The 17,622-nt window shown below is 40.2% G+C and overlaps 1 protein-coding gene across 1 annotated transcript in view; it reads left to right on the plus strand.

The window, feature by feature from the left end:
• Positions 1-11,234, plus strand: part of LOC310875852 (pyruvate carboxylase, mitochondrial-like) — a 427,358-nt gene extending 416,124 nt beyond the window's left edge. The window contains exons 24-27 of the mRNA XM_083789259.1: positions 2,549-2,622; positions 6,738-6,878; positions 7,621-7,722; positions 10,868-11,234. Coding sequence (XP_083645385.1) covers positions 2,549-2,622; positions 6,738-6,878; positions 7,621-7,722; positions 10,868-11,017 — 467 coding nt within the window. The 3' untranslated portion in view covers positions 11,018-11,234. The remainder of the gene's footprint in view (positions 1-2,548; positions 2,623-6,737; positions 6,879-7,620; positions 7,723-10,867) is intronic.
• Positions 11,235-17,622: the final 6,388 nt, after the last annotated feature.

Below are 17,622 nucleotides of genomic sequence, written 5' to 3' on the forward strand. Positions count from 1 at the left end.
AGGCTTTAACATCGTGTGGACGTTGGCACCATAACGTTAGGCAGACATTGAGGTTTGGTCAAAATCCCAACAACAGCATGTCAGTATTATACGTCAATCTGACGTTGGGATGATACGTTGAACAGACGTTGGAATTCGGTTACTTAACAACACAACTAAAAACCAACCAAATACCAACGTCTAATGATGTAAGGCTTTAACGTTGTGTGGACGTTGGCACCATAACGTTAGGCAGACATTGAGGTTTGGTCAAAATCCCGACAACAGCATGTCAGTATTCTACGTCAATCTGATGTTGGGCTAATACGTTGAACAGACGTTGGACTATTGTTACTTAACAACACAACTAAAAACCAACCAAATACCAACGTCTAATGATGTAAGACATTAACGTTGTGTGGACGTTGGCATCATAGCGTTAAGCAGACATTGAGGTTTGGTCAAAATCCCGACAACAGCATGTCAGTATTCTACGTCAATCTGACGTTGGGATAATACGTTGAACAGACGTTGGAATTCGGTTACTTAACAACACAACTAAAAACCAACCAAATACCAACGTCTAATGATGTAAGGCTTTAACGTTGTGTGGACGTTGGCACCATAACGTTAGGCAGACATTGAGGTTTGGTCAAAATCCCGACAACAGCATGTCAGTATTCTACGTCAATCTGACGTTGGGATAATACGTTGAACAGACGTTGGATTTCGGTTACTTAACAACACAACTAAAAACCAACCAAATACCAACGTCTAATGATGTAATACTTTAACGTTGTGTGGACGTTGGCACCATAACGTTAGGCAGACATTGAGGTTTGGTCAAAATCCCGACAACAGCATGTCAGTATTATCCGTCAATCTGACGTTGGGATAATACGTTAAACAGACGTTGGATTTCGGTTATTTAACAACACAACTAAAAACCAACCAAATACCAACGTCTAATGATGTAATACTTTAACGTTGTGTGGACGTTGGCACCATAACGTTAGGCAGACATTGAGGTTTGGTCAAAATCCCGACAACAGCATGTCAGTATTCTACGTCAATCTGACGTTGGGATAATACGTTGAACAGACGTTGGATTTCGGTTACTTAACAACACAACTAAAAACCAACCAAATACCAACGTCATTTGACGTCAGATTAATACGTCACTAATGACGTTGGAATTCGACGTTGTCCCGACGTTGGATTTTGGTTGTCCGACGGTCCAACCTAAATCCAACCAAAAAAAAACGTCAACTGACGTCTTGTGCCAGCTGGGACTTTAGCTATTGAAAAATAGCACATCTACAAGCTCATAGCTACGAGCTTGTAGGTCTGCAATTTCTTTCTCCAGGTGGGGGTCGGTGGCCAATTACATACTGTATAATCTTTGGGGTCCTTAACATGAAATATGGAGAACATGAAAACATGAGGTATTTCAGAAAACTATCAGAATTTAGAAGACATTTTTTAAAGGCCTAAATGGGTTTGAATGGATGAATGAGGGGAATGACTGCACATCACAACAGTCAAGTATACATTAGTGTATATTGGATACTGGTCAACATCAGATTCTCAGATTGCCCAGGTGGGCTCCAGCTGACGTTGATACAAGTTATTCAAACTAAAAGTTCATATTGACCATTGCAATATGAACGTTTCTTTTAATATACAGTATGATACATCATACATCCACAGAGCTTTAAAAAGGGGTTGAATAAAAATAGTAAAGTAGTCTGAATATGAAATGATAATTTTAATAATTGTTTTGTTTAAGAAATCTTAAATGGGGCCCCTCTGGCACTAAATATGTTCAGATGGGGGTCTGCGGCCAAATATTTATATTCATTTTGGGGTCCTTGACATGAAAAAGTTTGAGCTCCACTGGTCTATTGCATCTTTAAAGCACTCAAACTTTGGTTGAGGTTTTGCTTGTGCCTTTAATAGTAGGCCTACCTGCATTACTTTAGTTGTACCTTACCATGACGTAACTCAAAATATTAATAATGTCTTCAATAGTTGCTCTGCATATTAAAAACGGATCTCCCCAGTGACACGAAACCGAGTTTTGTCATTTTATGGTCGGCAGAATCTGCTTTGCTTTTGTGTGTGACTCTGAGACTTGTCGCCGTGCAAAGTAAGTCAAAAGGGAGAATATATTGGACTAATACAGACTACAGAGCAACCATTGGGGATAATCATCAATATGCTAAATATCATAGCAAGGGACACATCATACACAAGCCAAACCACTACCAAAGTTGAATTGTGCTTAAAGTCTGAGCCACAGAAAGGAATATTTAGCAGATGGCTGCCAGGACAGATGTTTACCTGTTATCCTATAGTGCCTTGAAGCACTACATTGTTTTTCTCTGCACTCTAAGTTTACGTGATCATTTACTCCTTGTTTGTTGACGAGGGTTCATGGAATGTACTCTGATCTACTTTGGAGAAGTGTCTGCCTAATGCCTAAGTTGCTCATTCTCTCTCTCTCTCTCTCTCTCTCTCTCTCTCTCTCTCTCTCTCTCCTCCCCCCCCCCTCCCTCCCTCCCTCCAGCTAACTTTGGTCCAGTGGACTGCCTCAACACCAGGCTGTTCCTGGACGGACCCAAGATTGCTGAGGAGTTTGAGGTACGTACACACACACACACACACACACACACACACACGCGCACACACACACACACACACACACACACATCCTGACAAGCACTTGGAATTATGAGTTGAGTAATAAGAAGTGTATCATTTTTGAGGGGCGCTATAGCCCCTCCTATGTCCAGCTTTGAGGTTTTGTGTAAACACACACATTGAATGCCATTGACAATGAATGGCCAGCTTGCGTGAACACAAACATTGAAGACAAAAAGTGAGGACACATATTCTGATTGGCCAGAAAGAGATGATGCACGATGATTAGAGCGCCCCTCACTTCACACAGGTGTGATGTTTTTGTATTAATATACCTTGAATAGCATTTATTTCCTCACAAAACACACTTTCTCTGATCTAGGTTAAAAGTCCATCTCCATTGTCTTTGGAGCGTTATCTTAAAACAAAATGAATTCAGAGTTAATTTGAAACGGCGACGAATATTATCAATATTATTATTATTTTTAGACGAAAATGTGTTTGTGGCGGAAAGTCGGAGCGTAATTCTATACCAAGTCGTCTTTAACTTTATTACTGCCGCTAGGTGGTAAGACGACCATATGATACGACACGTATGCTGATATGTTTGTCATACCATGAAGAAGATACATCCGGCTTTAAGCAGTGTTGATTTCATAGACTAATACTGTGACAAAAAATGTCCGTCGACTACCTTTTTTCACTGACGAAAACTAAATGGAAACTAAATGAAAACTAAGCTATGATGACTAAAACTAAGACTAAATATAATGACAATTTCGTCAACAAATAAAAACTAGACTAAAATGTTAGGAAGGGACTAGTGGACAAGAGATCCAAGTCATTTTACACTTGGTTACACAACGTGTCGCACTGCGACGCGTTGTGAGCTTGTACAGTAGATCTGCTATTTTCAGCAAGTGTAAAATCAGCCATTATGACGGCATCAAGGCCCGCCAACATACATGTTAGTCGACTAAATGAACTGTGGATTTAGTCGACTAAAATCGTATGATATTTAGTTGACTAAAATTTGACTAAGGACATTCTAAATGAAAACTATTCAAGAGTCAACACTGGCTTTAAGGATAATTGTTTTGTCTAATCACGCTGTCCCCAAGGCTTGTTATTTATTGATTCTCTCTGTAACACACACACACACGCACGCGCACACACACACACACACACACACACACACACACACACACACACACACACACACACACACACACACACACACGCTGTGACGGAAATTACATTTAAAAGTACCCGAAGGCTGCCGTGTTTAATTAGTCTTTGGAGTTGAGTTCGGAAAACAGCTGGGAGGTAATTTATTTTACAATTCCGATGGAGTTGAATGACAGCGAGAAGACAAGACTTACAAAAAAACAATGAGCTCCTATTCCTTGTCCCAGATGGCATTTTTGGTCAAAACAACATTTCTTTGATGACACAGCCGGCGATGAGGAGCCCTCCAGTGCCCCAGCATACACCCATTTTGTAAACAACAGTTGAACGAGACCTGTTAAACTTACTAGGATAATACTACTAACGGTAGTCTGGAAATGTGGCTTTTCAAAATAAGAGCTCTACTGGGAAAAATGCTGGTGTGAATTAGATCCTAATTTTTCATTAAATGCTGGCGGGCTAAGTGTTAAAAATACAAAACCAAATCACACCCGTGTGAAGTGAGGGGCCCTCTTATCATCATACATCATCTCATTCCGGCCAATCACAATTTGCATCCTCACTTTCGTCTTCAATGTTTGTTTTTACACACTCAAAACTGGCCATTCATTGTCAATGGCATTCGATGTTTGTGTTAGGACAATGTTTGTGTTTATACATAAACCTTCAAAGCTGGACATAGGAGGGGATAGCGCCCCTCAAAAAGTGTAGATTTATAAGATCATAAGGAATAGGCATTCTCTCTCATAGACCAGTTGCCGGTTCATGAAACAAATACAGAGCTTTTGTATCAAGAGGGAAGAATGGGGACGAGGAGGTCCAGTCTGAGTCCAGGGCATCTGAGCCAAATGGAGAAAGAATGAGAGGCAGAGAGAGAGCAGAAGATCAATACAGTGTATACTTTACTCTTTTGTACTTAGAGCAACTTCAGAATATCAATGGAGGCTCGGTGACTGCCTCCGTCGTGGGGAGAACGGGGGAGGCATGCAGAGGGTAAACTATAAGCTATTATGACTAAAACTAAGACTAAACATATTGACAATTTTGTCAACAAATAAAAACTACACTAAAATGTTAAGAAGGGACTAGTTGACAAGAGATCCAGTTTAAGTCATTTTACACTTGGTTGCATGCTGAAAATAGCAGATCTATAAGCTCACAATGCATTGCGCTGCGACGCGTTGTGAACTTGTAGATCGGCTATTTTCAGCAAGCGTAAAATCAGCCATTACGACGGCATCAAGGCCCGCCAAAATAAATTTTAGTCTAAATCAACTGTAGATTTAGTCGACTAAAATCGTATGATATTAGTCGTGATATTTAACATTCCAGGTGACTAAAATGCGACTAAAACTAAATTAAAACTGTTCAAGAGACTATGACTAAAGCTGAAATCTAAATGGGGTGTCAAAATCAACACTGGTTGTGATTGAGAGAGAGAGAGAGAGAGAGAGAGAGAGAGATAGATATACAGATATAGAGTGAGGTCCGAGACGACGGCGGTGAGAGCAATACTGTAGTTATTGAAGAGTGGAACAAATAATACAAAATGAAGACAAGGCAATGTAGGTCCACTGCTCCTATAGCACTGTCTCCTGATTCATACAGGGCAGGCTCAGAGACTGACTGACGGACAGGGCAGGCTCAGAGACTGACTGACGGACAGACAGGGCAATTTAACTGCCAGAAAAAGAAAATTAGTGCCAGGGGGTGGAAGAAAGAAATGGCATTGACGGAGAGGAATGCAGACGGGCCGGACGTAAATCGTGTTTCCGATGGCAAGGGGTGTGTGTGTGTGGGGGGAGGGGGGGTGTGTGCGTGCGTGCGTATGCTCGTGCGCGAGGGGAGTCACAGACCTGGCCAAGACGAGGTTGGAGCTCACTGGCAAAACCTCAGAGGCCGAAGACATGCACATGTTACAGCATATTGAGAATGAGCGTGAGTCAAATGAATTATATAGGGAGGTAGGACTAGCACAGCAGTGACCCGGAGTTGATATGCAAGGGAACGTATGTAACCTAAATGTATTTCAAACAGCCAAGTCACAGACCTGGCCAAGACGAGGCCAAAGCAGTAAGGACAAGACAATAACAGAAATGTCCAACAAGTACATAACCAAATGAAACACAAATACAGCATCACAGAAAGAAAGAAAGAAAGAAAGAAAGAAAGAAAGAACTACTATAAAGACTTATCTTCTACATAGCAGATTAAATCCCACAGTGACATACAGAAGACTATAAGAAGGGGAGAAGTACATCTTCTAGCTCTCTCTCTCTCTCTCTCTCTCATATTCCGTTTGTTCTCTTTGTATTCCCTACCATCTCTAGGGTTATCCTTCTTCGCTGTCATTCTTTACCATATGTCAGTATGTCTCTCGCCAAATGCGAAGAGTGATCTGCTGTCGATGTAGAGCATTATAGTTGGAGCTCACTGGCAAAACCTCAGAGGCTGAAGACATGCACTGTTGTTGGTATACAACAGCAAAATCCTCCCTATGAGTGTGTTATTATGACAGTGCAGAATTGTACGGCTGTATTCCCATAACATTTCACAGTTCATGTCGTCTTTCTCTCAACCGCTCTTATCCTAGTTTCTTTGAAGCACTAAATTGTTGCTCTACTTTCACAACCATTTACCCCGTCGTTTGACATTTATTTTTATGTCACACTTCCAAGTCAATATTGAGAAGAGTGTCTAATGCTTAAATTCTCTCTCTTGCTCTCTTGCCTTCTCTTTGTTTTTGGCCAGGGAAACACATTATTTATTCTTTATAGCATATTTACTTGGCGTTTCTAATCAACCTTCTCTTCTCTCCCTCACTTGCCCTTCCTTTCATATCATCCCCTTCCTCCGCCTTTTATTTTCTCCTCTTCTCTCTCATTCCTCTCACTTCCCCCCTCCACCTCTTCTCTTCTTTGCCCCAGGTGGAGATCGAGAGAGGGAAGACCCTCCACATCAAAGCGCTGGCCCTTGGAGACCTGAACAAGGCCGGTCAGAGGGAGGTGTTCTTTGAGCTCAACGGGCAGCTCAGATCCGTGCTGGTGAAAGACACCGTCGCCATGAAGGTATGGGGGCAGAGCGAGGGATGCACAGAGGGGGGGAAGACAAGGTGGACGGAGGTCGGGATGGATGGATGCGCACTATAGACCTCGTTTACACTTGGCATTTAACATGCGTGTGTATTGAAATCCAATCTCTTTCCCACGCAAAGTGCACACTGCTGCTCTTGTCTCGTGCTCATATTTTCCTCACTCTAAAAAGCAGGCAAGCAGGTTTCACATACCTGCCATCATTTGACAACTTTTGTAACCCATTAAAAGGTTAAAGTATAAAAAATAAAAACACATTTCACTCAATAGGAACTGTTCCTGTCGCAAGTTGAGGTTGTCATATATGTCCATGTGTGGTCCAGCCCTATGGAATATATGGAATGCACGTGCTAATAAAAAGTATTTAAATGTTGCTTTGATGCTCATACTATCCTTAGGAAGTGTTGTTGTTTTTTATTAGCATATGCAACTTGCAACAGGACCCGTTCCTATTGAGTGAAAATAGTGTTTTTATTTATTTTTATTTTAGTTGTAGAGGGCGAGTATAATGTTTTAAGGCATATTTGTCGTATTAGCCAGGGATCCTTTTAAGACCATGCGGCCGATTCTACAAATGCCTTCTAAATCTTGAAAGTTCTCACACTTTCAAGGTTTTTCAAAACTGTTCATGTACAAGCTTGCAGGCCGTGAGCTTGGTTTTTGAATAGCAGATATACAAATATATATATATAATATGCTCTCTTTCTTTGTACCCAAGGAAATGAAGTTCCATCCCAAGGCTGTGAAGGCTATTAAGGGCCAGGTGGGAGCCCCCATGCCTGGCAAGGTCCTGGAGGTCAAGGTGGAAGTTGGCGCCAAGGTGAGGTTCCGTTCATGTCATTTAAATAGTTAACTCTTAAAAAGACTAAAGAGTGGCTGCACACACTGATAGTGCGATTATTTAGGAACCAACGTTTCGGCAGGTACAACTGCCTTCTTCAGGATATATATATATATATATATATGTGTGTCATTGACATACTGGTTCTGGGTTGTGTTACGTTTCACCACCAATTCCGAGAAAAACGCTGCTAAAGACGCTTATAATGGAAGTGGACGGAGGGGAATCATTTCAATTACCGACCACAGTGGAAGCAAGCGTTGCCTAGCTAGTAAGCTGCTGCTCTGTAGATATTAGCGAGATCCATAAACACACAATTGATTCCTTGATCATTATGCTCTGAAGATCCACGCAGCCCACCCATTTGATCACTTTATTAACAAACCATTTAAGTCTACCATACCAGCCGTGGTTTAACCCATTTAGACCCGAGGCCGATTCTAAAAGAAAATCTTCTAAATCAGACAATGTTTCTGTGGTTCTCAACCTTTTTCATGTCAAGGACCCCCATAATTAAATGTATTTGGCCGCCGACCCCCATCTGAAAATATGTTGTTCCAGGGACCTCCAAAGATGTGAGTTAAAAACGTTCGCTCTGAAATAATATATATTCAAAGATTTACGCCACATTTTCACGATATTTCAAAAATAGCAAATCTACAAGCTCGTAGTGCGGCACTCGGTGCCGCGCTATGAGCTTGTAGATCTGCTATTTTTCAATAGCTAAAGTATTAGCCATATTGTCAACCCAAAATGGGTTGACAATATGGCTCTTTTTCTCTAGTGACTTCACCACCTTGTCTGGTGGTTTTTACACTCGAGAAGCCACATCATGGTGTGCGTTGATAAAAATGCATGGCTACTGAGCTCAACATTAGCAATATTACTCTGTTACAGCAAGTTCATATTTGATATTTTACATTTCATTAAGAATAGAAAGGGGGGAAAAAAAGGCCCAAACTCAAGTCGTACTATGTTCTCCCAGGACTCTGTGGTAAAAATTCTGCCTGTAGCAATAATAATACCATCAAGTTTAACTTAATTTAAGTTGGCTTTTTAATGAAAATCGTCTATAAAGCTATAAGATCCTAAAACTAATAATGAACAAATGGCCAATCAAATGCACCTAAAGTATATTACATTTACGGTATAATATATCATTCAATGTCCTGTTCCCAGACCTGTGCAAGCCACGTGATCAATCCCTCCATACAATTTCACTTTGAACACAGCACAAGCCAAGCCAACTAATTATGTCGTTGCACTGCATGTAGTTCAAGTGTAGGTCCCCCAGATAAATGATTGGGAGTTAGAAACCAAATGGACCCTTACAGGTGTACAAATGGAAACAAATGGACCGTTACGGGTCCATTTGGTTCCATTTGTACATGCTCAGAGAAACAGAAAAGAGTCTCTTTGGGCGTCCGTGGCCTGATACTTGAGGGTCCTTGAAATTAACACATTGCCTGCCTAATTTTGATACTGACGCTCACTGCCATTGACTGAGATCTCAGTCAATTGAAGCCTAATTCTGATACTGACGCTCACTGCCATTGACTGAGATCTCAGTCAATTGCACTTTTATAGTGCATCCGGTCGAGCGACCCATAATGCTACTCACGTTAGCCTGTTAGCTTGCTGTGTTGTTAGCACAACACTGGATCGTCCATCTTAGATCGCCTATCCATTTCTTTCAACTGCTTTCTACTGCTAACTGACAGGAAATGGCGGCTTTTCAAAATAAGAGCTCAAATTAAAAAAAATGCTAGCAGTATTAGATCCTAATGTTTCAATAAATGCTGGCAGTAATTAGATCCTAATTTTTCAATAAATGGTAGCAGTAAATGTGTTTTAATTTAAAAAAAATCACTGTTTTTTTTTAGGCCAGTCAGTCTAAGCTAAAAAGGGACGTGACCAAAAATAAATTGCAATAGTAATCATTCAAGGTTTTTTTAATGATAACATAAATAAACATAAATAACATATTACAATTTGTGAATGAAATATTTAGTGGATCGTGGTAAATTCAGGGGTTGAAAGTTGGCGTACCACCTACTGTATATATAAGGCAATATTTTCAAAATGTCATTATGCTTTAAATCACATGTGACGTGTCAAACTAAATTGCCATGAATTTACCATGATCCACTAATTATTTAATTGACACATTTTAATGTTATTTGCATGACCCTAAAATATCATAAAAAAGAAGATTACTATTGCACTTTCTTTTTGGTCAAACCCTAGACTGGCCTTTGTACAATTCACCTGATCTCCTTACAGAGCTCATGAATGAACTATGAAGACAGTTTGTCTTGCAGTTTGTTTTTATAATGGATGATATGGTCCGCTGACCTTTTCTAAGGTGCAAGCCTGCAATACCCTTCATGACGTTTCTGCATTATTCTGCGATCCTGTGGCTTTTGTAATTTTCCGCAGAATATTCCGTTTTTCCACCCCCAAAGTCACATCGTCATGGAATCCGTTATTTTCATGTCAAGGACCCCCAAATGTGTATTTGGCCGGAGACCCCCATTTGAAAATAATAGTTGTGCCAGCGACACCTATAAGAGAAGACTTTAGATTAGATTAGATTTTTGTACAGATTTTTTAGTGTGGGGAGATGACAATGGAGAGAGAAACCTATGATCTAAATAGTCGTAAGAAATCCTTGTGGAATTAAACTGTTTATCATTTTTCCGGGTACACCCTGGAACCCCATCCATCAAATTCTAAAAGTGTCACTACCAATCACCCAAATGTACCCCAAAACAACCCCAAATAAGATACACAAAAGTATAGTAGCAGCAGTTACTAGTTGTAATAGCAGTAATAGTACTACTGTTGCTACTTCAACATCGAATTATCAAGTAGAGATGGTGAATATTTAAGAAGGGGGTGGAAGATCAATGATCACATTGTTGTCATTATAATTTTCTTATTTCATTCAAAAAAGAAATATACATGCATTGTGGTTCTTTTTTATTATCTTATTTTACTGTTTTACCTGAAGGTTTAAAAATAAAGATAATCAAATTAAATCAAAAACTACTATCACTAATACAATCTCGATGCAATGCCAATGCCGCTCTCACACTGTGACGTTTTAACAATGTTCCGTCAGGTGGAGAAGGGACAGCCACTCTGCGTCCTGTCGGCCATGAAGATGGAGACAGTGGTCAACTCGCCGGTGAGCGGAACGGTGAAGGTTATCCATGCCCCGGCCGACTCCACCCTGGAAGGAGACGACCTCATCATGGAGATAGAGGAGTAGAGAGAGAGACACAGGGAGCAATGGGAGAGGAGGGGGGGAGGAGAGTGAGGCTTCTCATACTGGAAAACATGGACATGGAGAACGAGAGCTAGAGAAGAAGAAGAAGGTGCAACCAGGGTTTCTTCATCTTTTACTTCATGTGAAACGGCTCCTTTTAAACGGTAATATAACAAAGCACAAATACGAATTATCAACCTTGTGTTTTTTAGTTTTTTTTTAACAAATCGCAGGTCTTTATGCCCCACGTTAATAATATCCATTCAATTATCTATATTGTATTGCTGGACTGGAGTTGTGCAAGTCAAACTACATGAAATGACCCAAATCCTAATAATTAATCTATTCAGCGTTTGGGTAAATAAGGTTGAGGGTTCACAGTCACTCATGTTCTGATGTCTTTATGATTCAAATGCTACTCTGCAACATTCCATGACTTAAAACAAAATTCTCGTCTGATGTATTTTCTAATATAAATCTAGTTAAACATAATATGTAATCTAAAGCTGTATGATCTTTGCGATAAGTGGCATGTACAACATTGACTGCAGTTAACTAAAAGAAAGTGAGAGGTGATATTGTATTGATGACTGTATGCTGACTGTTCTTGGTGATCAGAAGTAGACGTGTGGATATATTCTTGTCACTTTGGTTCAACATCTAATTATCAACCACACTCACCCTCAGCAGTCGGCATGTGTGAACACTGGGCTGTGAAATGAATCATCCTGCACTCCAAAAAGGATTCACTCTCAGGTTCCACTTATTTCTTCCTCCGCACACACTACCTGCAATCAAATAATTGGGCAAGTGTAATTATTCCTGGAAATGGACAACAAACGGGGAGAAAAACGAAATAAATCAAGTACACATTTTGATAGTGAACTGTTTTCACTATCAAAGACCCGCACAAACTCATTGAAATGACTGAGGGTAGACAGAGACTGACAACATTAGTGACAGTATAAACGGTATATTATTATACTATATAATTGGTATATAGTATGCATTACATGCCTGGCCACTTGCCCCAAAGTGAAATATGTCTTTACTATCTAGTTCTGTATCTGGATAATGGAAGCTGCACATGAGTTTTCGAAGTTGATAATACAAACATGCCGGTTCTAATTCTCGTCATGCCATTTCAAATGTGTGTACACTCACTGCAGAAATTCCCAAAGGCTTTAACAAGCTTCAACCTACGCAGGCCTTCATTCTACATTCATACATACGTGTAAACGCACCTGAATCTGATTAGTTTGTCCTTGTCGGATGTGTTTGTACGTGTTGTGTTTATATGTATGTAAACGTATTCCACTCCACCATGACTGCAATACAAACTGCAATCCATGTGCATGCGTGGGCCTGTGTGTACAGTACATGGCAGTATGGAGTATTGGAGGCACATGGCCTGTGTGTACAGTACATGGCAGTATGGAGTATTGGAGGCACATGCCGCGGTTTCCACAAGCCCAAGCTCTGCTGATTAATTTATGAATTAACTGTCTGTCAAATGATGTGAAATTAGGCGGACTAATGAAGGACTCTAGAGATTCCCGCAAACAGCACTCGGCGGCTGTGGATTACAAATGTCACCCCTGTGTGTGTGTGTGTGTGTGTGTGTGGGGGTGTGTGTGTGTGGTGGGGGGTGCGTGTGCGTGCGTGTGTGTCTGTGTGTGTGCGCGTGTCCATCTGCTTGTACAGATATGTAGTGAATGCAAACTTGTAATTGTGCGCGTACTGTAAGTAGGTGTGAGCCTGTGATCCTCCACCTCCCCAAACGTTACTTAAAATATTCAACAAAGGTTAAATATTCATACGTATGTACGTACACACACAGAAGTACGAATGTATGAACACACACAGGAGTGCAAAAATATTTTCGCCGACACTCGCCTCGCTGTGAAAAGAACGCCACCAGGCTGGATGTGTGTTGACAGACAGGTTCCCATGGCAACAGCACACGGCAGATCTTAACATCTTAATTATGTGGTGACCTCGCTATGTCGTCACTGTCAAGTTAATGTTGTCAAACACTCAATTAACTTTGCACAGGTTGTTGTGCGATTTGGCCTCGGCCACAAACTGTCATTTAATGCACGAGAATCATCATAGGCCAGATTGAATGTTGTTCCTATACCGTGGGCAAATGGGAGCGATAGACAAGGAAGGAAACTGGATGTGAGGTCGAACGTCGTTTGCAGCGGGGGCCGCATCACCTTGGGTCCATTACCATTATATACCAGAGTGGTCTCTTTGAAATAGTGAAGTATGAAAGTATTGAGACTTTTTTTTGTACTTTAAATACATATCTGCAGTACAGAACATTTTGCATATATACAGTATATATATATATATATATATATGTATATGACAAGGTTGTCTGATTTTGGTTATGTGCTTTGTTTGGCCTCCATGTTAGACGTTGATTACAACATACTGTCCCAATACCTCTACACATTTGATTTGTATTGAATTTGTTTTGTTCTAGAAGCCTCGTTTTTTTTTGTCTTAAATCTTTCCTTCCAGAAGCCTCGTTTTTTTGTCTTAAATCTTTCCTTCCAGAAGGCTATTTTTTTTTGTCTTAAATCTTTCCTTCCATGTTTTCTCTCCATTAACAGTTAGAATGATAGCAATTATGTAATTATGCAATGATGTAAAAAACATATGCTGACAGGCCACGTCTACTGTAGTTAAGAGCCTATATTTTAGAATTTGCCCACCTTGCTTCATGATACACCCTTGTACATTTGCATATATGCGAGTTATTATAGTTTCTAAGGTGTTCCAAAAGACAATGTAACAGGTCTGAGGTTTGTAAGAGTGAGTGTTTTTGAAAAGCTATTGCACAGTTCCTCTCTGATCTGAGTTGAGAGCCCACTACCCTCCTCCCCTCCCTTCTCTCCTATATCCTCTCCTCTCCTCCCTGCCATCTTCTCACTGTGTACATTTGCACATCTACGATCATAGCATAAAGTTGCGCTATAATGCAAACTGTGTTGTTGTCGAGTGTTTCTCTTTAATGTCTTAGCCAGCAGTAAATCTGACATTCAATGCGTGCTTGTGACAATGTACTGTACTGATGTTTAGTGTCTGGAAAATAATATAGCATAAATAAAGCAGGGGGGAAAACGCATAGCCACCACCGCTGGAAAATGTTATTTGCTTTTGGGCTTGAGGATATAATGTTGACCTATTCTTTTAGCTCATGCATTATATAGACCATCAGGGAAGAACATTAAAAATAAAGTCTGACATTTGGTTTTTATTTTCTTTCAATTCCCTTTTTTCTTTTCTTTTTAAATGGAACCAACTGTTTTTTCTCTTCAGATTTAGTTGTGGTGACCTTGAGATGTATAATGCCTTGGTGCGGTTTTCATTCTTTATTTGTTTTAATACCATCAGAGATGCATTGAGGATGTTTATTTAGACTTAAAACGTGTTAGTTTGGCTTTTTTGTTTTGTCTCACCTTAGTGGCAGAATCTAAATTTACTTTGGTAGTTTACATGCAATAATAAGCCGTCTTTCATTAAGGATTTGAAAGTCCTTATGAGAAATAAATGTTTTGTGAGAGTGCACACAAAAGGGAAACAAAATGGCATCTAATTGTAATTGTTCTTGACCTTACAAATAAAGTTAATCATAACTGTGTGTTTGTGGGTACTCTGTACTGCATATCCATTCCCTACGATCTGCATAGGCCTGACTTTCGAGTCCCAAAAGAGAACTTTGTTGTCTCCCCGGTACCCAAACTTATAAAAGGTACATTATGAATTAACTACCTGAACCCTATTTAAAATAAAATAGCAAAGTTTAACATACAAATATGCATCATTTAACCCATTTTGAGCGGGAACCCCTGTTGGTGGTTACATACATTGTTATAATTTAGCTATTGAAAAATAGCAGATCTACAAGCTCATAGCGCGCCACCGAGTGGCGCACTACGAGCTTGTAGGTCTGCTATTTTTGAAAAATCGTTAAAATGTGCCTCAAATCTTTCAGAAAATTGTCATGATTTAGATTTTCCACCTAAAATAATGGGATATTAACCCTATTTCCTTAATCCCTAGTTCGTCATGTCCCAAATGTACCTTCATGTACTGTATGTAACCTTACAGGGAGCCAGACATTTTGTAGTGTGTCCCAATCATAGATCTATTGAAAGAACAGCTAATGTCAAAATGATTCCAGGGGGCTGGGAGTTCAACTCCACAGAGAATACCCAGAGTGCACTGTATAAATTAGAATTTAAGAACTTTGGTCATTCTCCTCAATGGCTGGAATAACAGCTGCTAGTAGGCCTGACTTGAAATAAAAAAAAAGAATATATGTTCAATTTGTGCCGCATTTTCACGATTTTTCAAAAATAGCAGACCTACAAGCTCGTAGTGCGCCACTCGGTGGCGCGCTATGAGCTTGTAGATCTGATATTTTTCAATAGCTAAATTATAACATAATGTTTAACCCATTCTGACCTGAGATCAGATTCTAAAAATGTCTTCTAGATCCTGACAGTTTTCTGATTTTTCAAAAATAGCAGACCTACAAGGTCGGCGCGCTATGAGCATGTATTTCAATAGCTAAGCATAACATAATGCTAACAACAAAAGGGGTTCCCGCCCTGAATGGGTTAAAACACCAAAAGGGGTTCCCGCCCAAAATGGGTTTAAGGTCTACCGGGTTTGTTTCAATTTGCACTATATATTTAAAACATGAAAACTAGGATATTAGGAGTCCTTAAATGAGTGCTCCCGCAATTTCTGAAACAAAGTAAGAGATACTGACCAACCATGATAGTATTGACCATGATACTGAACATTTTACAGTTTGAATGGGCTTTCTAGGTGTAAGTATGTAGGACTAGTAGCATGCCAAAGTTTCTAGGTGAAAGTAATTTTTTGACTACAGACAGGATTTTTTTCATTTTTTTCCCATTTTTTTCAAATCCTCAAAAATGATGAAAAACGGCGTGCTATAGTATGCCGTACGGTATGGGCTATAGACGATGACAAAAAACGATGGGCTATAACCCATGTTTTTTTTGTTTTTTTTTCATATCCTCAAAACAGACGTCTAAAACACGTCTATTTTTAGACTTGTTTTAGACGTTTATAAACAGAACTGTCCATCTAAATTCTAAACGGATGGTTAAATATAAGTTCCCGATTGTACCTCACATGCCAGTGTGGCACCGTAGATAAACCTGGGGTTTATAAGCAGAACATTCTGGGTTCAATTCTCCTGAAGAACATTTTCACTGTCCATCTAAATTCTAAACGGCTGGTTAAATATAAGTTCCCGATTGTACCTTACATGCCGATGTGGCTCAAAAGATAAATCTGAGGTTCATAATCCAAAGGTTACTGGTTCAAAACTAATACTCAACCAATGCTGCAGTAATTTGAACTTTTCAAGGCTAGAATAAAAAATAAAAACTCATAAGCACCAGGAGACATCTGCTGATTGCCCCAAGGTGCCTTAGCTCAATGGTGTGGAGCGCTTGACCCGTTGCCTCTGCTACAGACAGTTGGCAGGTTCAAGTCCCATGTCATGACGTCAAGGTGCTGGGAAGGACCATCGGGAGACGGTGCTCTCTCCCCCTGTTTCCTGAGATGTAACGGTCGGGGGTTATGTTTGAAAGAACCCTGTCCACGTAAGGTTTTACAGATGAGAATTAGGTCAAACGTTTAAAAATAAAATAGCAATGCATTTTGGTACATCATCTGACAGGATAGTCTGTGTATTTGCATACTGGAGCCCGATTATAATCCTGGACAATGGCAATGTCATTTTCTTGACTTTTGACAATGAAAAAACTACACACTATAGTATATTTGTTTAATCATTTTCACCTTTTTTTTAATCGACATTTTCATGGTAAAAGGTTAGCTGGACAGGGTTCTTTCAGACATAAGCCCCAACCGTTACATCTCAGGAAACAGGGGGAGAGAGCACCGTCTCCCGATGGTCCTTCCCAGCACCTTGACGTCATGACATGGGACTTGAACCTGCCAACTGTCTGTAGCAGAGGCAACGGGTCAAGCGCTCCACACCATTGAGCCAAGGCACCTTGGGGCATTCAGGAGATTTCTCCTGGTGCTTTTGAGTTTTTATTTTTTATTCAAGCCTTGAAAAGTTCAAATTACTGCAGCATTGAGCTGTGGGAGGAACAGGCCTTGAACATGGAATGTCTGTACTGAAAGCCTGATGATTAGACCACTGCACCATCAGTCAGACACTCTCAGGCAAAGTCTCCTGGTAATTTTGAAGTGATCTTTTGTTCGTTAGCCTTCAGTTCGTAAAGTTTAAATAACACAGCATCATATTAATCAGATGTTTCTTAGCGCTGTTGAGGTCTTCTTTTGTATGATAGTGTAACAGCCGGGAATCGAACCCTGGTCTCCCACGTGGAAAGCCAACATCTTAACCACTACGACAATTAGAGTTTTGAGGTAGTCAGGCTGAGGCTGAGGCTGTGAGCCACTGCTAGAATAGCAGTAAATGAAGCTCAATAACTAGCATTAAACTTTAGGAAGAGTGGGATTTGAAAATGAACTCTCTGTGCGGAATAACCCCTACTACAACATCACTCAGTAACATCTGC

Source organism: Protomyctophum parallelum, assembly GCF_964188405.1.
Source record: "Protomyctophum parallelum genome assembly, chromosome: 18".
In the NCBI taxonomy this organism is placed as follows: domain Eukaryota; kingdom Metazoa; phylum Chordata; class Actinopteri; order Myctophiformes; family Myctophidae; genus Protomyctophum; species Protomyctophum parallelum.